The sequence below is a fragment of the Ciconia boyciana genome, chromosome 7 (genome assembly GCF_034638445.1).
Source record: "Ciconia boyciana chromosome 7, ASM3463844v1, whole genome shotgun sequence".
In the NCBI taxonomy this organism is placed as follows: Eukaryota; Metazoa; Chordata; class Aves; order Ciconiiformes; family Ciconiidae; genus Ciconia; species Ciconia boyciana.
Genome location: NC_132940.1, coordinates 61,942,011 through 61,961,227, shown reverse-complemented (window position 1 = coordinate 61,961,227; position 19,217 = coordinate 61,942,011). Strand labels below are relative to the sequence as shown.

Here is a 19,217-nt window from a genome sequence, read left to right as displayed (position 1 = left end):
GACAAGGCATAAAATCTAATGGGGTATTAAACATGCTCAGCTAGGCAACACCCAGTTAAAGGCACATCCAGGAAAAAAAAAAGGATACAGGAAAGGCTGCCTCGGATTGGCACTCATCTCCACATACAAGTACATTCCAGAGACAACATTCTGCTCTTGGCGCGGTCTACTGCCAGCTCTGCTGACGGCTGTTATGTCCATTCATCTCCAAATTGAGTCATAGCCCAACTCCTCGCTGCTCGGGTTATTGCTTTTCATAATAATTTTTCCAGAAGTTCACTTTGCAGTATATAGTTTTCCTCACACATGACATCAAAATGCATAAATGTGCATTTGACCTCCCTGTCTTGCTCCCACATGGTTTGAAGTGTCCAAGATGTCAACGTAAGATTTCTTGAAATACACAAAGGTGAGGCTTAAATGTATTCCTTCTGCTCAACTGAATAAAGGGGCAGATGGCAACTAGCTTCTGAAGCACAACATGTCCCAAACAGAAAGAACTGGGAACAAGTAATGATTCAGTTCTAACTACATAGGAAGCATACCCTATACTCCTTCACGTAATGGTGCATAAGTTGTATTCATTATTTACACCTATCTCTGTCTGAAGGAAACCTCCTGGCCCTAAATCAGGCAGCGCTGAGGGTGAAGCAGAAGCAACATGCAGAAACTCTACTATTCCCCATTGGTCTGAGGGACTTCAGAAGCAGCAGTGAACCATGCAGCTGCAGTGCTGAGCTCCATCACAGATGGGAGGAGAGGGTAGAGACCCATTCCTGTTCTGTGAGGACACTAACTTTGTTCAGTCACTCCGTTTCTTTCAGAAACTGATCAAGTTAGATTTGGAATTAGAGGGTTTTTTTTTTTCTTGTTCCTTTCCCCTTTGTCCTAAAATCCTACACTTACAGTTAAGTTTAACAACAGAACCCAAAATAAGAGCAACCAGCAGCAGGAAACAGTCTTGAAGACGGAAGGAAGCATCTATGCAAATATCTTGCAAGTACAGGGCACACAGAACCACAGCACGATCATCTGACAAATACACAAGCAGATTTTGCAAGAGATTTGCTCTTCATTTCATGTAACCTCCTCCTGGAGGAGGCAGTTTCAGTCTTATTTTCACACACAGCTGCTGTCATGTAAATATAAATTAATTTCTCTCAAACCTTTCTATAGCTGCACATGAATATAAATGCAGCCTCTTTAACCAAGCAGGACGGGCTCAAGCCATTATTTACAGAGTATAGAATCTGTCAGGTACCTGCAAGTTTTCCAGCGAAGCTGCAAACTGAGCCGATGCTGAAGAAGAGCCTGCCCTTATTCAACAGTGAGTGCAAGCAGCTCCTAATGCAGCGAGAAGGACCTGCCAATGCTAAGCAATGCATTTGATTTCAGGGGCATCCCATCTTGCATTATCATTTATCTGAAAAACAGGAAGATGAGATGTAGTATTCAGGAGCAGAAAACAATCACCTGGGAGTAATCAGTGAGTAATAAGCAAACATTCAAACAAGCATCACAGAGAGCCTTGGTGGAGGGCAAGGGAAGCCAAGAAGTAGTCCCAACATTAAGTCAGGATGTAACTTGGACAGCACTGTGCTCCTGCGGGCCACGCTGAGGAGCCCGCTCGGAAGGCTCACTGAGCATGGAGCTGACATACTGTGCTGCATTCTCTGGAGGTCACATATTAATTAGAATTTTTATCAGCAGAAAAAAAATCTTTAAACCATGCCCTTCCCCTCCTGGTTGCTCATTTCCACCATCCAGGTATCTCCTGACATAGGCCAGTACAGTAGTTTCTGCAGTCATAAAGAAAGCCATGATCAGAAACAAACAAAAACATCAGAAAGATACCATCCAAACAATTCACTAGCTACCACTGGGAAAATCACTTTCACTGCTCTACTTTGGATTAGAACTAAGAAGAAGAAAACTAGCTACTGCTGAGGGCATTACCATTCAGGTACCTGTGAGTGGGACCACGCTGTGGACTGGGTGCTCAGAATGTAAAATACCCATCTCAGGTGTAAACATTTTCTTATATATTGCAATTTGTGCAACACTTCTAGTAAGTACTGCTTGGATAAGTAAATATTGCCAGTGTGAATGCTGCTTGAGATTACTTTAAGCTCTCACTTTTTTTAGACTATAATACCAAGCATCTTGTTTTTCCACAAAAAAAACCCACAACTTTTTTTTTTCCTGCAGTTATTTAATCCTTGAGATGAACCAGGGAAGAAGAAAAAAGAAAAAAAAAAAGAAGAGCTCTACTTTACTTAACATCTGAATTTAATTCCAGAGAGTTAGCTGCTTTCAGAAGAGGTCCCACCAGCGACTCGATACTTTTGTACACACAGATCACACAAAGATAGATCAAACATGGATTTGCAATCTACCCTGCAAGAAAAACAATAAAAAATGTTTCCCTCCCAATGGACACTAGACGTGCTAAAAATGTAGCTGCTCTGTGATCACTGATGGAATTTTAGACCCAAGAACAGACAGGTTAAGTTGAGTAACATACAACAAATCCAAAAAGCTCCCAAAGGTTTAGCTCTCCTCATTAGGTCCCAGAAATCAGGTGTTCTGCCTAAATTTCTCAGGCAGCCCAATCTGCAGGAAGCATCTAAAAGATGTCATTTATTCCTGCCACTACCTGATTTTTGAGAAAGACAGGATGTTAGACAGTACCTTTTCCCAGATCACGTAGTTCAGTGACTCACACTAGCAACTGCTGCTCAGCAAACCAGTTTCGACGAGCATCCCAAGATGGGCAACCTTGCTGTCTGTGGAGGCAGAGTGGCAGTACTGGGCTCTGGACGTTCAGCACAGGGCAGGTGCTGCAGCATCCAACTCACAGGCTTCCAATCCTCTCATTAGATTTAGCCCTGAATTAACAAAAACATAAAGGGAAAAAAATAAAGATGTCATAGTGTCACAGCTATATGGCGTACATGCAGCGATCAGGAAACCACTGCCAATTCACTTGAGAAGCACAGCTCAGGTCCCTCAGCAAGCCATTCCTGCGGTGGGATGTGCTCCTATCCTACACGTGTTGGTAGATGAGAATTAAAACAACAAATGGAAAACTAAATCAGTACTTTGATCTGGAAGAGGCGAAAAGCTGTTGCTTTGAATTTTTAAATCCTATTAAGTAGATTGCTACAGGATGGCCAAGCTAAAAAGCCAACCCATTTAGAAGGTTTTATATAAACTTTCAGGATTAGCTACTGCAATTCGTCATTCTCTTAAAGCAAATAATGGGTATTCCCTAACCTCCCTCCTAAACTTTTCTTAATTGTTAAAAATCTCTGAGGAAGACAGAATTGAGGCAGCCATTTGTAAAAAATATTTTTGCGAAGATAGCATTTGCAGTAAAATATTCCTTATTATTTACTGTATAGCCCTGTAATTATATCATTACCAGAATGTAGTTGCCAGTCAAATACGGAGTTCCTCTGTGAAAGAGAATAAATATACAGTACTGAGGGGTTGTACAATTTTGTGTTGTATTTCAAAACCAGAAGCGTTCTATAAAATCATTACATGATGTTAAAAATTTGAACTGTGTTGCAAATACACCATTGGCTGAATTCTGCAATATTGAGATTTATTTGATGGTTTAATCAATGATAAAGGTAGAGACAGGCTGCAAAAAGGTGATTTGTCACGTATTCAGAAGCATACTGCGTTCAGTATGGGAAGGTTAACGTCCATGTGGAAGCCTACAAATCCAGGGCTTTTCACGTGCAATCATGCCCCAAGGGAAGCCACGCACTTCCCCACGGGGAGCTCCGTGGATGGGGACAGGAGATCCGCGCCGAGTTCTTCCAGCTGTGAGACCAGTAAAGAAACAGAAATTAGTTCTTCCGAAGTCCGCTGGGTACTTTCAGGGACATCTCTGGGAGAGGATCAGCATCCCCGCTCGTTGTGCCTAACTCTGTGTGTGGGAAACCGGTGACAATTTACCAACGGGGCCGAGTCCCAAAGCCAACGCGGGTGGGTGAACACACTGTGTGAACGCAGGGCTCCGTGAACGCAGTGTCTTGCGGTTGCTGCCGGGCAACACACCACTGCCATCAAGCACTGAGGGCGACGGCTCGCCAGCCCTGAGGGCCCGGGCTCGCACCAACACCGCTGAACCGCCCCCAGCGCCCCGCTGCCTTTTTTCCACACACGTGTCACGCATTTAGAACGGAAAATGTTTATGCATCCGCCACGTATGTAGCGATTTCAGCGGCCCCACCAGCGCCGCTCTGCTCTGCTCTCGCTGCTCAGGTAACGACAGGCGTTCACCTCCCGGGCCCAGAGCAGTTTCACTTCCTTCAGTCACAGCGGGCGTGTGTGGACGGAGGGATTAAACACAACGTATTTAACCCTCTTCCTCAAAGTGGTTGTTTTTCCCTCAACATGAGCCCCTTACCGCCGTGCCCCGCCCGCCCGCCCTGAGGAAGGGCCCGTTCCGGCTGGGGATACGCGCTGAGGCGCCCCGCGGTCGGCGGGAAACCGGCGGGCGCCGCAGCGCTCCCTCAGCGGGCGCCGAGCGGCCCGACTAGCTCGGCTCGGCTCGGCTCGGCTCGGGGCGGGGCGGGCAGGGCAGGGCAGGCCAGGCCCGGCCCCACCCCACCCGGGCGGCGAGCCGAGCCCTGCCCTTCCCTTCACCACCCCGCCCGGGTCCCCGTGCGATGGGGAGGGCGGAGATGGCCGTCGCCTGAGGTGGCCGCCGCGGCGGCGCGGCGCGGGAGGCCGGGGAAAGTCCCCGTAGCAGACGCCGAGGAGGAGCGTGGAGGGGCGGCAGCCGCAGCAGGTGGGTTCCTGGGCGAGGAGGGGCCGGCCCGGCCGGGAACCCACCGCGGGAGCCGCTCCCAGCCCGCGCGTCCCCTCAGAACCCCCCCCCGCCCCCGGCCGCCGCCTCCCGCAGCCCGGCGGGGGGCCGGGGCCCTGCAGAGAAGCACAGAAACCCGCCGGAGGTGGGGAGGGCCGAGGGCCGCCCGTGGACGGGGACGAGGGACGTGGAGGCGCTGACAGCCCTCGGCTGCCGGCAGAAGGGTGTCGGGAACAGCGTGTGCGCCAGGACAGCAGACACAAGTCCCCTCTGCGCCCGCAGGATGAGCGCGGTTCCAGCAGCCGTATTAACAACGCTTCTGCTGCTCTGCCCACGTCTTTGCTCAGCAGACGAAAGGCCTAACCTGTGTACAGGTGATTCTGCATTATAATAATACAAATGGATTCGAGTGATCACTTACATAGTATGACCCTGTTTTGCGTGCAGGTTTCTTCTTTTCTGCATACACAAACGCAGCATCCAGCATATGAAGACAAGATACACACAGAAGGCTATTTTAAGTTGTACTGTAAAATGTATTCAGTTTTAGAGGATGAAATGTACTTGTACAGATGACTAGTGAAGCAGCCAGGTAGGCTTGTAACCGAGTTCAGTGGTAGCTAGTGGCTACATCTCAAGTTGTACTGCCAAGTACTTCTGGTTGTTCCTCTCATTCTGCTTTTCAGGAGACACCAACTCAAATGTTCACTGACTCTGGCGAGCTAGTAATAAAAATGTAGGTGTCTATTTAAATATAAGTGAATCACTGTTAACAGAGATCCTAAGAGGCAATTCCCTTTTACAGCTGCCTTGGCTTCTCTGCTTTTCTCTGCTGTCGCTGAGAATGCTGGACACCATCCTGCTTCTGTAGGAAAGAGAGAAGAAAGCATGTACAGCTTTGTCTAATATGGCTTGCTGACATACACGAAGCCATCCTGTGTTCATTTTCCTTAGGAATTAACACACGGGAAAGAGTTATCATAAGGAAACTTACGGAAGTCCAAGGGGAAAAACAGCTGTTCTGAGGTGTCTATCATTGTAGTACTTACATTGCTAAAGGATGAACAAAAAAAGCCCCATTAACTAATGAAGCGTGTGTGCTTTGGATTGCCTCAGAGTTCTAGGATTTTAGCACCGAAAGAGGATGAGTTGGGTTGATCCTTTTTCTGTTTTCAGGATATTTCTGCAGTCTCAATTCCATATAGATTCTATGAGCATAATGAACTGTGAGGCCATACTGTAACATCTGCTGTGCCTTGTATGATTTCTGTCCTATGTCGTTGTCTAATTTCTTCAAAATACGTAGGAGCTCTGAGTCGTCCATCCCTCTGCCCAGCTGGACAGAAAGACCCCCATGCTTTCTAAAGGAAAGGAACACAGTCAACCTTAGTTCCTAAACCTTTCCTTAGGACAGCAGCTGGAAAAGTAACTTTGGTCTATGTTGACCTTTTAACTCTCAAGAATGTAATTCGAAGAACATAAAATTTAGACACTTCTTGACAATTTAATTATGTGTTAGTGAAGGTATTTACTCTTAATTAAGGAGCCTGGAAAATTCAGATGTAAATTTGGTAGTTGCTATGATGGAGAATTAACTAATTGGTAGAGGTACGCAGAAATAAATTTTTATACACTTTTTTCTTTTCAGATATGAAGCACTGTGCCCTGTGATACTTACTTTGCTGGTTCTCACCCTTGGAGGATGGCTTCCATACTCTGTGAAAACTGTTCTGGTCAGTACCACTACACCCAGGTCAACCAACCTCTTGAAATCAGCTGCATGTTGTTCCTGATTATGCTCGGAAAAGTGTTTCTTGATTTCTTCATGTTGCAAGTTAAGCAAAAAAATGTGAAAGTTAGTTTTATGGGATACTTCTGTGTTTCACTGGCACTTCTTGATTTCACACTGCTGATGAGTATCTCTTTCATTTTCTTTTTTGAGGACTTTGCACTCTGGGGTGTGCGATTTACCAAGTACCACATTTGCCTGTTCACTCAGATAATTTCTCGTACCTATGGTATTTTGCATTACCCAGTATTTTTTGTGGCTGGTCTGGATTATTACATGACTATAGCCCAAACCTCTCAATTTCCTAGAAGAGGTCAAAGATTATTTTATGTATTTGCTGTGGTGGTTATATGGATTTCAGGTTTTTTTCGTGTTCTGAAAGTTCCCACTCTCTATGAAGAACTAGAAATTCAGAACCGTTTTTCTCCATATCAGTGTCCTCTCTATGCCAGCACGCAGAGCTACTCAATCTCATGTGCCATGGTGCTGCTCATAGGCACGGCTCTCCTGGCTTGTCGGAAGGAAGTTCTAACCATGCTGCTGTCTGTCAAGGTGGTTTCCTTTGCTGGTCAGCCTGTTCTGATGTTCTCCTACGTGTCTAACAACAATGGCACTTTCTTTAAGTGGCAGCTCCTGACCAGACTCCTCATCTGTTTTCTTGGCACTTGGGCACCTTTTGTTCTTCTTCAAATTATCATTTTGTTTCTTGGTGCTCGGATTCCAGCCTACATGGAGATGAACGTCCCCTGGCTGTACTTCATCAACAGCTTTCTCATTGCAGTAGCATACTGGTGTCGATGTCACGATGTTGAATTGACAGAGGAGATGTGGTCTACAGATCCATTTGTCAGCTGGAAATTCTGCTTTCTGCCATTTAACAATGAAAATACAGAGCCAGCTGATAAGCCAGGCACAGTAATTGTAATCTGTTAATGAGCTGCTGACTGAAAAGACTGCAAATCAGTGCTGTGCAACAGAAGCATGTACTCTGATGTTCTGTGACCGCGTCCTTACAGATAATACAAGGAAACATCTCCAGAGCTACAACCCATGGTCCAACATCCACCAATATTGTAACGGGTATCACACAAGGGCGTGCGACACCGCATGCTTCCACACCAGGTTCCAGTGGGCAGTAAGCACCGCCAGTTCAGAGAATTTAACTTGACAGTACGGGTTTAAGAAAAGACCACTACTTATAAAAAACAAGTTTCCAGTTAAACCTTATGTTTATTACTAGAATTTTACACTTGCTTTAAATGGAATTATCTCAGGTTTTATAGTACAAAATGCAATAAAGTCTTCTTCAAAACTGGAGCCCTTTTAACATATATGTACATGCGTTAACCTACTGTCAAAGGTTCAAACAACTTCTGTGACTTTTAAAGTGTATTTTCTTGTTCAAGTGTGACTTTTTGTCAGTTTGATTTCAGTTAAGGGTTAATGTCTGTTTCATGAGAAAGAAATTGTTTCAGTTAATGTAAAGCTACAACTCCTACAGAAATACAAACTTTGTACAAAAATAGTGCAAGAAGTGCAACTTCCACAACTACAGGAAAGGTGGTGATGTTTCATTATTTCTTTGCTACCGCTCCTCTAATGTATATATGTACATCTTAAAAATTAAATTATTACAGTCAGAGCAATAAGCAGCAAGGTTAGTTACTATATGTAAATACATGCCCAAGGTTAAAGAATGGCTTAAATTAAAATGTGATTTATTTTGAAGCCAAAATTACTTTAAAATTAAAATAGTTAAATTTGAAGTGGGACTATACTTCAAGAGGGGAAGAATTTGTCAGGCTTCTAGCAAAAATACTCTCTTAATTTTAAAATTCTGACAGTTTATTAAGGTCTTGATTTAATTTTGTAGAAGAGAAATAAATGATACACAAAGCAGACAAAGGGAAGTAGCATTTATTTTTGAAGCACTGAACTCACAATACAATGTTGTATTGAAATAGAAACTATATAAGTAAGTGATGCTGTAGGTTGGTTAATTGTTCATCCAGACCCACAGGGAACAATGATATCACACAAGAATACTCATTAAGAAAAATCTGCAGATAACAAAAGGTGCAATTACAAGCAAGTTTAAGCAGCATAGTATAAGGTGCTTTGTTTCAGCATTTGTATGATGAATTTACCCATTAACAGACAGATTAAAGAAATTTCACTTCTACAGATTGTAACAAATGAGAGAATCTAAAAGTCATTCACATGCTAGTTGGTAATAGGAAAGTGCTTTTTAAAAAATGATTCACAAAGTGAAGATCATATTTTTACATAGTTCACTGTGTGCTCTTCAACTGTAAAATTTAATTTTTGGGTTATAATTTACATTATTATCTATCAATTATAGACATAGATTTAATTGCAGAATTTAATGCTTCGTGGGCTAAAATTTCTTATAAAAGAATATTCCAGTATATCACTCCATAAGAATACACAATCACGTCTCAATCATATATTAATCTTAGATTTCTGCAATATATCAAAGCCCAGTTATCATTCTGCTTTATTACTTCACCCCACATAGTGCTTTCACCCACAGTCTGTCGTAAATTTGAGGTTTCAGTGATGTGATCAAAAGGACATGAGTATTTTTAAGCAGTAGAAAATGGTTTAGGGAAAATCTGTTAAAAAGGCCATCAAAAGGACAGTAAGTGATCAAAAACTGAATTTTAAAACTAGTGCAATAAGAGGAGGCAATGCTTAGCGAGATAATTGGAAGTGTTTGGCACCACAAATTATTTCATCCGTTATGCTGGAAAAATGTATTTGGAGGAAATTCTATTTCCACGTTAAAAGTAGGAAAGCGCATACAATGTTAACTTGAAAAACAACCTTAAGCAATCACTCCCTGCTCTCTCAAATTTTAATTGCTGTTATTTAGCACTTGAGATGCTATAGGATAAACGGTGTCTAACACTTTTTTTTTGACACAGCATTTCTTCAGTTTTTATATAAACTGGACACCCACTGAAATGGGGTTGACAAAATATCTACAAAACCTAGTTCCATTTAAAAACCAGCAAATATCTCAAATACAGTAATGCACCAGGCATTTCAGAAGATCATGAAGTAACTAATCCCTACAGACGAGGCAGGCAAGGGACAATTCCTAATTTAAAATTCATTTAACACCAGATGAAGGCAAAGGTACTTTCAAGCACATACATTTCAGATGCTTCTGTTTTGTGTGGTTAGTCTCGCCCTTCTGATTCATTAACATATACAGAACTGGAACTGCAAGGAGTTGGGTAAGGCTGCTGACATATTTTATTTATCAGTGTGCTTCAGCTTCTCAGCCCCTAATTAAAGTTTACACAACCCCCTCTATCCTGATGTGGCAGAATGTGACGTAGTTGCTGCAGTGCTTCTAAAGCCATGTTAAGTTTTTAACATCTTATTTTTTACAGGGAAGCCACAACATGCAGCCAAAGCAAATATTAATGTACTGATGTTACATCCCTGTATTACTATCAAATTTGTTCTTCCGTACTCTTTGGGGAAAAGTGCCAAAGAACATCAACCTCACAGGCTGTTGCTGCACCCACCGGGTAGGTAATAGCAGCGCTACAGGTCTTCACACACCATCCAGCTGTGGCCTCTCAGCCTGCTAAGTAACTATTTTAAAACACATTAATAGTAGCTCTCTCTGTAAGCCCACTTTTATCCTTGACTTTTTATGGAGCGAGAGACCAGCTGTGAAGTGATCTTTATTCCACTGACAACTAAGTCTTTTCCTCTGCGCATTTTCTTTTATCTGGTGCTCCCGGGAAGTCCTAACACGGAACCTTGAGTCCAGCCACAGAACCATAAACCATTGGAGATGGCAGAACTGGATTACAGTTTCACTGCCAGATGGACAGAGGAGAGAAGCTACGCTAGGAAGGTGATAATATCTGAAATAATAAGAACTACAGACAACCACTGCTGGATCTCCTTTGTACCTCTTGTGCTGTGCCAGCAACTAATGGCCTTATAGCATTCAAATACTTTACTGCCTTTAATTCTTATAGGATTATTTGATATTAATGGTAACAGTGGCTAAAGTGTTAACCCTTTATGAGAAACTTCTGTACTTTCCTCATATAAAGAATCCCTTAAAAATCAACGTTGATTTTAATGAGATATTCTATGTGTGTTCAACTCCTAAATAGAAGTATTTGGCACTCGGTAATAAACCCCTTCATTCTTTACACACACCTTCCTGATAGTACTGGTTTGCTAACACTGTAGCACAAAAACTACTTAAAAAGGAAGTTGGGTGTGCAGAATATCTCATTGTTCTTTCAAACACCAACTTTGCAAAAAGCTGCCAGAGGATGGCAACAATCCCGGCTGCCAACGTGCTGGCCAGGTAGTGGAGGACAACAGGAGTCTTCCCACAGGTTGACTGGACTTCACCCACAAAGCAGATGTGCCTCATGACTCAATTATATTTGTGCTTCTAGCCTAATCCTGTAATCAGCAAGGATACCCTGATTTAGTACTTACGAACAATACTATCAGCCTTTCAACAACCCTACGTCACAATACAGTGCTTTTTACGCACAATTAAAATGCTCCTTAAGTGTTATGTATTGCACTTAAAATGGTATTTATGATCGCTATTCTAAGAATGTACAATTGTGCTCAAACTATAATTCTTTCTAGATGGAAAAAATTGCTTTAGATCTCCTTTTTCTAGCTCCTTACTGTACACAGTCATTTTGGATAATTCAGCAGGAAGCTAATACATGCTGGAAGTTTAAATTTGTTTAACATGAAATCTATTTGTAACACTGACTCCCAGACCTGTGCTTTGGAAAAGTTAGATCAACGGTTACAAAAGCTAGACTATAAGCTTACTACATGCCTTCAGTTACAAGCATGTTCACATCTCTGAATTGTTTTTTTCCCTCCACTTAGCTATAAGAGATCAGTAGATAATAGGCACAACCTTCAAGTGAATGAGCAGGTGTGTATCAGTTTTAATGTAGAGGTTACACAAACCTACACAGCAGCTGAGGATGGGGGCCTTGAATACACATGGAAGTGCTGACCGTGAGACCCAGGGGACAAGTAGGACTCAAAATACTCCAGCCAGCACTGCTGACACCCAACAGGGCAAGAAGCATATTTAGAAATCTATATGGAGAAGGAAATGGCACGTGACAGAGCTCCTCCGAAGTTAGGAAGATGGTAAAAACAAATCAGCCTGATTCATATGGATTAGGGTAACGTGTGCTAACTGCGTTTGTATTCAGTCTATGTCCCAGGCTGTGACTGCAGGGTACAGGCTGTCCATCAGCTCTTCGACTACATCAGGGACAGCTTTCTGCAAAGAAAGTAGACATAGCATCTACACAGCAGGCACTTATCTGTGTCATAATTACCATCCCTTTTTTTAAATGTCACTATTTGCAAAGCCATCCAGTGGATATAACTACCTAGAATAGATAGGGTCCAAATTAATTCTCATGGCTAAAGGCAAATTCCTTTAAAATGAACTTACTTTAGGCTTAGCTTAAATGAAGTAAGCATTAAATGAGTTTAAATTTCTTTCTCCTCACAATATTTCCTCTCAAACTACAGCTCACCGTGCAAGAGTGACTTAAAAATTAATTCACTGTGAGCAATTATTAACACCTTATTTTGAAATTTTGCATTTATAGCTCTACCTGTTCCCCTCAGCATCCAACAGAAACAGTACATTTAAACCAAAACACTTTAAAATGTTAGATTCTCTCCATCTCTAATAAACTAATTTGGGTGAACGTTAGAAAAAAAGTATCCTAGATTGATTCTTTTGCAGTCATTATCTGCAGCCTAGAACAATTGATGAGTAAAAGTCTGGCTAGTGAGTGACAGCTATATATCTAAATATATGCTAACAGGAAATCTCTATGCAATACTGGTAAGAAAATAACCCTGCAAGCTTTTACACACATACTTAATTTTAATATGAATAGTCTCAATACAAATCAGAAGAACTACTCATGTTATAAATTATGTGGATGTCTAATTATTTGCAAAACCAGGATTCACAGTACAGCTGTCATTGAATTCTTTGATCACTTAGAACTATAGATTTGTCAACGTGTAAGAAATTTCTTAGGCTATTGAGCTGTAAGTTTCTGCATTGACATTGTGATACTAAAATGAGAGCAGTCATCTGAAGGAGGCATGAGTTTTAACCGGTATGCCAGGCAGTGGCACACTACACCCAGCAAAGTCTCACTACATAAACTTGCGTTCAAGCTACACTTAAGAAATGGTTTTATACCTGAACATTTCCTTACAGCTAAGATCGAGATAAAGTGGTCCAAAAGCTATCGTAAACCTGCTCAAATACTTATTTTTATCCCGTTTCTTTCCTCTTGCTGCCACATCTGCAGTTATGATGGACTCCCATCTGTTCTATCCAAAAGGCTGGACTCCCACTTGTGATTTGTCCAAAAAGAAGTTAAGGGGAAAAAAAATGCTTTCACAGCAAAGAATGAGGAAATGGATGCTTGCAGGACATGAACCTTCTATTCGAGATACCTCATTGACACAAATCTAGCAAAGCTTTTACCCTCCATCAAGAACTTCCATTTCTGGAAAAAAATGAAGATGGATTCATGGGTAAAGAATGGATTTACAACACAGTCTGTTTAAAAACCCATCAAATATTCGCTGGTGATCCAAGCCAACTGACAGTTTAACTTGACAAGATGGTTATTTTTCAGTCTCTATATAAGCAAGGTGATAAAGTCTTACGAGTGTGCCAAATGTGAGGCAGTAGGGGTTGGCTGGGAGAAGTTAGCAATTCATTTGCAATGCTTGTTTTTGAACAAGGAGCAGCCTAGAGCTCCCAGAGCACTTTTGTCAGTGGAGGTGGCTGAGCTTCCTTGCTGGAGTTCTCTGTTTCGGCTGCAAAGCAGGGTTGCTGAGTGATAGGAGCCAGATTAAGCAGGGGAGTCTGCACACCTGTTTTGACCATTCAGGTGCATTTCTTTAAAACCCCAAATAAACTCTGAAGCTGAGACAAGTGTAATAGTTACAATTCTATTAGAAGAAATCTTGACAGTCACATTCAGGCCAGTGCTCTGCAAGAGGATTTTGCCTTGAGCTAATGCTGCAGTGTGCATTAAGGAGTAGGGCAGGATGGAGACCAGCGGAGAAAAAGGAAGGGAAAAAGTCATCCAACATATCTCCCTTTTGAGCTAAGATCCTACAGTGTCCTATATTCCTTTCTATAGGGATTGAACTATTGCAGGGATTACCGTGAGATGTAGCCCACAACAGCAACAGTCTGAATATAGAATACAAAACCCCAGGAAATAAAGATAATGAAAAGGATTTCTTGTAGATACATCCAGTGGGAGCAAGTGTTAAAAAGCAGTCAATTAAAATCTGTAATACTTCCTCTTTTGCAAGAGGGTCTAGCTTAATTTGTGGGGAAAGCCATGGAAAATGGTAGTATAAACCTGGGAAAACCTCACTGATCCAAACAGAAACAAGCGATTGGTATGCAAAATGGTTCTGGAGGAATATTACTCTAAGTATTATATTGCTTTTCTGAGTAAATTCAAAGACTTCTGAAGTAGACTTTAGTTGCACTTGGAATTTTTCCAGCCTACTTTCATGTACTGGTGTGATTTTTTTTTAAACTGATTTTACTGACACAGCTATACTGGCAAACACTCCAATACACGTGCATTTCTATCGGTATAGGTTAGTATAGCTGTCTCTGCTTTTAAGTTCCTGCTTAGTGCCAAAATCAGTGAAGGAGAAAAAACTTTCAATATGCATAAGGCCCACATTCTTAGTTGCTGCATTCATGAATATTTAAAGCATAACTCACTATCTGTGGCTCTCCCAAAACCACAGAAAATGTAGTGTACCAGAAGAACCAGAACAGACGTGCATTAGTCAGGTCTGCTCTGAGCTCCTGGCATCTGTCAGTGATTATGTCCGAGAATCGTATATAAATACTAGCTGTAGAAGTTCTCCTGAAAGCTGTCTAATAAAGCAAAATTAAAAGAACTGTGAAATTCTCATGCATGTAACAACACTGTGAGTAACTGCAGGTCTAAATAAGACTCATAACATAAGTCCACATTTTCAAATATGCCTTAAGCCATTATCAAATCCCATTTACATATACCTACTTTTTACATTGCCAAAGAACAGTACAATCAGAAGACAGATTAAAAACTAGCCAGTGAAATTTTCGTATAAAAATAATAAAACTTTAAGACAAAAGCCAAAGGATAAATATCTAAGATATCTTTAGTCTTCAATTAGCTCATCAAAACAGAATGCATCCTTTAGAACTTATGTTACAGATATGCTACACAGTGTATCTTACAGAAATGCTACAAATGGGAACCTACTGTCTCCATCATTTGAATATCTTTCAAATGAACATTGCCAAACGTTGAACCTTCAACTAAGAAGTTTATTTGACAACAGTAACTGAAGACAGAAAAAAACAAATTAGAAAGTGCTTAGCAACTTCCCTCCAAAATAAACCCAGACATCAATTAATTCTCTAAAGCCTTTGGTGCCATTTGGATAAGGGCTCTCACTGCATACTAGCACATAACAGCAATGGGTTGTCCTAACTTGGAGCTTCAGTGGTTAATAAAAATATTAGTAACATCTGCAATTAGTAAGCTCAAACAGTTGTAATGAAAAACAATGATTCTAATATTATCTCTGGAAGATAATGGTAGAAAGTCTGTTAATAGAAACAAAGCAATAGTCTAATTAAAGGAAAATGAAGCACAGATTCTTCTGTAATTCCAATTTACTCTTTAAGATCATCAGTTAAATAATATACATATTAATCTACCTGTCATAAACCTTCGTTTCAGCCAGTGTATGCGCATTGACTCCTTTTGATCTAGGTCAGCAGTTCTCAAACTTTAGATCAGTTCCTCTTCTTTTCAGGAATACTTTAGGGTCCCCCTGAATATCTCCCTACACAATCATATATTATGCATTAATTTGCATAAAATACAAAATACATTATTTGCAGACACATACACATATTTAATTCAAATATACACGACAACTCTATCAGCACATGTACCCTTCTTTCCCTATACAAGATCTTAGGGATCTAGGTCTGTACATAAGGGGAGCAGAGCTGCAAAAGGGAGGGAACAGAAGGTACAAAATACATCCACGAACATCCGTACACAGGTGATGAGGAAGCAAAGGCCGAGAAGGCGCTGCTGCCTCAGGGCCCAAGCAGCTTTTGAGAGTGTCAGTAACTGGGGAAATGCATCTTTGTTCCGCATAGAGTGTGAGAGAGGGAAGATGGAGGGAGACACTAAAATCCCACCGCCTGGGTCTGCAGCATTGAAGTCAAAAATCTCCTACCAGAGGGACAAAGCAGGGCCCCTATGGATTTCTCCCAGAGTTGCCTAGTGGTGACACTCCTGCACACCCGCAGCTCCAGGCTCCCTCACTGCAGCAGCAGCTACTCCTACACTGAGCTCTGAAAGGACCTCACTGAGCAACTCACCGTGCTCCTTCCTCAGACTACTGCAAGCCCAGCTCACGCTAGCCAGGGGACAAATAAAAGGTGCTTGGAAGCTTCCAGTGAGGCAATGGGAATGCACTACAGGGAAAGACAAGTTAGAAGAGGTATCAAGAAAGAGCATCTGAGCTATGCTATCCCTTCTCTACCTCCAGTCTTTAAAGTACGCTTGTCTCAACACGAGCTAGTTCTGGCTGCAGTTTTCAGCTCCTCACGCCTAGGCATTTGGGAACCTGACCCTGAATGTTCTCACACCTTCTCAGGATCCACTCTGAACCCCCATTTGAGAACTGCTGGTCTAGTTTAACAAGCAGCATGCGAAACTACAAACCTGACAACTTAATGCCCTCTTAGTGCATAGCAGCATACAAAGAGTAAAGTAACATGTGCTTCAGTTACCTCTGGCAAGAGTGTCGTGCCATTGCATTTCAGTAGCCTGATGAGGAGGATTTTTGATGAGATGTCTACATGGTTTATAGTATTTCCAGACTTCAAGAAAATACTACAGTGGCAGAGACGAGAATAAGCCTACACAAGGAAAACAGGCTGCCAACCTACCCCTTACAAACACTTTGCTCAAGACTAAAAGAAACTCAGAGAGCACAACTAAATGCATAGCATTTTACTGTTATTAGTGCTTCCACAGGGTCTGTGGACACTTCTGTTATTTCAGTCCCAAAACTGCTGTATGTGTGGAAAATCATTCAGAATACAGCAACACAATTTAAATGGTGTTTAGATTGGGGCGGGTGCTGGGGTGTTAATTTTAAACTTATAAGATAAAGTACATGTTGGAGAATATTTAACCTATCACCGCATATTTCACTTCATGTTCTTCCATGAACTCCCACTTCAACTCAAAGTATTACTCAGGCTTTACCATGAACCTATTAATTGCTGGAAACTACAGAGGACTACCTGGTATAATCCAAGGACATTTTTAAGTCTTTGTGTGGGGAAAACCCCATATATTTAACAAAACATCACAGTAATACTCATGCCACAGTGAAGATGTTGGCATATTACTGTCAATTCTGTCACTGAGAAACTGTTGTTTAAACCTCCATGTTCACCCCCTAGGATTCTTTCAATGAATTGATACGTGCACAGATTTTCAATGCAGGTCCAAGCTTAATATTCATTGCACTCATAAGGTGATCCTCCTTCAACAAGAGGAGAGCTTGTCCATCAATTTCTTGTGCTCTAAATTCATCTGCAATATCTTGACAACCTACAAGGCAACAGCAAAAAGAATTACTGGGTTAGAAATGTGCATTCTTAGATGCAATGACTCTGTCCATGCTAGAGCTTTTCAGCTACACAGTTTCCAATGCTTGCCCCTTTAGCTTGTGGAACCTAAAGCATATGCAAGAGTTCAATATTACGATGGCAACTTCTGAGATAATTTTTACTACAGCCTCTAATTACACTGTAACTACTGGATAATTACTCACTGGAAATTTCAAGTCCTAGCAAAGACAGCTTTCTCATTTCATTAAGAGGAACAATCGCCATGATCTCACAATTGGAAGAGACTGGCAAAATACCACTGAAATAGCAATCAAGTAAGAGCATAATTCAAGTGGGTTCTTTCCATCAATAAAAAGATATGCATATTCTACTGCTATGTACAACTCAATGAGAAAATTCACTTAGCTACGATTTCCAAAAGGTGTTAATTCCATCTGTTACCACCACTGCATTAGGTAAACAGAAAGTTGATTTATGGGCTTTAGCATAACTGTCTCATTAAGACATTTATCATCAGTTACGTGAGTGAATATTCTATACACAGCAGTAAGTCACTTCACAAGTGCAATATTAAACTAGTTGGATTTTTTTTTTTTTTTTAATGATAAACTCTTTTTCTGAACATGAAATAACATGGTCTCAGGTTACTGAGGCCTACAACATAAGAAAGGGGACTCTTCATGGGTTGGACTGCCCCAAGTAACTGCGGGCCCCCTTCCACTGAAGAACACTGTGGAAACAAAAGGTTCCTCAAAAGATGCTCTGGACATCTGTTAAGCAGAAACGGTCAGTTATGCCTGGCTGTATGGCAGCTCTGTTATATGGACAACTGTCTTCTAACAACGTGAATAACAGCACTCATTGTCAGTTGTTTATTTGAAGCTTCTTTCCCCATAGCCACGTTTTTCCTGGTTTTAATATGTTTGTGTTCTCAATCCAGTGGTCTCTCCGCCTCTCTCGGAGCCTTTCAGACACATTTTAATTTGTGCTCCACGTTCCATTCCCGATTTTAACTATTCCTCGGTTAAGCCTATTTTTTGGCATTTTTTATATTTTCCTCTTTTCTAAAGGTATACCATTACAGAGATATAAAAATACTCTGAAGAACTCCTTTCCCACAAATTAGAATTGATAATCTAATTTCCTGATGGATTTACAAATGTGTAAGAGACAAATAGAAAGGAATTGTGGAAGGAAGTATCGACATCCAAACCTGAATTCATTTGGATTATTACTGTGTAGTGGTTGTAACATTCAAGGTCGGAAAAGGTTAGCTTTTCACAAAGAATAAAGCCCGTTTTTTTTTCTTAATGATTTGTTAAACAGGCCTCACATAACAATTAGCTGCCACTTTATTAAGGAAAGGAAAAGATTAAAAGATAATTTGCAAAGAGAAAGGTTGTCTTATGGAATTTTATTGTAGCCTCTGGTTTCAGGCTAAGCCTCTGTAGTTTAGGTTACAACTCTATAAACAGCAATCCCAAAAGTAAAACGGTTACTCTGTAGCAGCTGGCTAACTTTTAATCAAGACTAAGGACTATTTGCATACTATGTAAAACAAAGCAGCTTTAATACATGATAACTGCCCAGTTCTTGGGCATTATTTATTGTAACAAGAAATTAGAGCGGTATCTTTTGGAGAAAAAAAACAAACAGATTAGTTTGTCACAAACAGTATTTAATATAGCCACTAACGCCATTAAAATGTTTTATTGATTGTATGTATTCCGTAACATTTACTTTTAATATTTCTGGTACAGTGATGCACTAGTGCAGCCCAGCTACAAACTGTACCACAATCAATAAGAGAACATTCTTCAGGAGCCCAG

General features: G+C 41.2%; 2 protein-coding genes and 1 long non-coding RNA gene across 12 annotated transcripts in view; 1 reads left to right on the top strand and 2 right to left on the bottom strand.

Annotated features, from left to right (window-relative positions):
• Positions 1 to 1,268: 1,268 nt before the first annotated feature.
• LOC140654224 (uncharacterized) lies at positions 1,269 to 3,839 on the bottom strand. The gene is made up of 3 exons (XR_012043364.1): positions 3,779 to 3,839; positions 2,724 to 2,888; positions 1,269 to 1,423 (listed from the first exon to the last, which is right to left on the bottom strand). It is a non-coding gene; the product is annotated as an uncharacterized lncRNA (long non-coding RNA).
• A 694-nt stretch (positions 3,840 to 4,533) lies between these two features.
• Positions 4,534 to 8,473, top strand: GPR160 (G protein-coupled receptor 160). Of its 2 annotated transcripts, none has more exons than XM_072866719.1 (2): positions 4,534 to 4,807; positions 6,474 to 8,473. In XM_072866719.1, the coding sequence occupies exon 2, from the start codon at positions 6,528 to 6,530 to the stop codon at positions 7,545 to 7,547; it is 1,020 nt and encodes a 339-aa protein (XP_072722820.1). In that variant the 5' UTR covers positions 4,534 to 4,807; positions 6,474 to 6,527; the 3' UTR covers positions 7,548 to 8,473. The 2 variants fall into 2 exon arrangements, with proteins under 2 accessions (XP_072722820.1, XP_072722819.1); XM_072866718.1 differs by having other exon boundaries at positions 4,534 to 5,199.
• A 47-nt stretch (positions 8,474 to 8,520) lies between these two features.
• Positions 8,521 to 19,217, bottom strand: part of PHC3 (polyhomeotic homolog 3) — a 38,940-nt gene continuing 28,243 nt past the window's right edge. For 3 of the 9 annotated variants that reach the window (XM_072866714.1, XM_072866711.1, XM_072866710.1), the window contains one exon: positions 8,521 to 17,368. In XM_072866714.1, coding sequence (XP_072722815.1) covers positions 17,214 to 17,368 — 155 coding nt within the window. In that variant the 3' untranslated portion in view covers positions 8,521 to 17,213. The remainder of the gene's footprint in view (positions 17,369 to 19,217) is intronic. The other 6 variants (XM_072866709.1, XM_072866712.1, XM_072866715.1 and 3 more) reach the window with 4 other exon arrangements.

Bases quoted from the DNA above. Each gene is read 5' to 3' on its own strand.
- GPR160 (XM_072866719.1), top strand. From the start codon at position 6,528: ATGGCTTCCATACTCTGTGAAAACTGTTCTGGTCAGTACCACTACACC.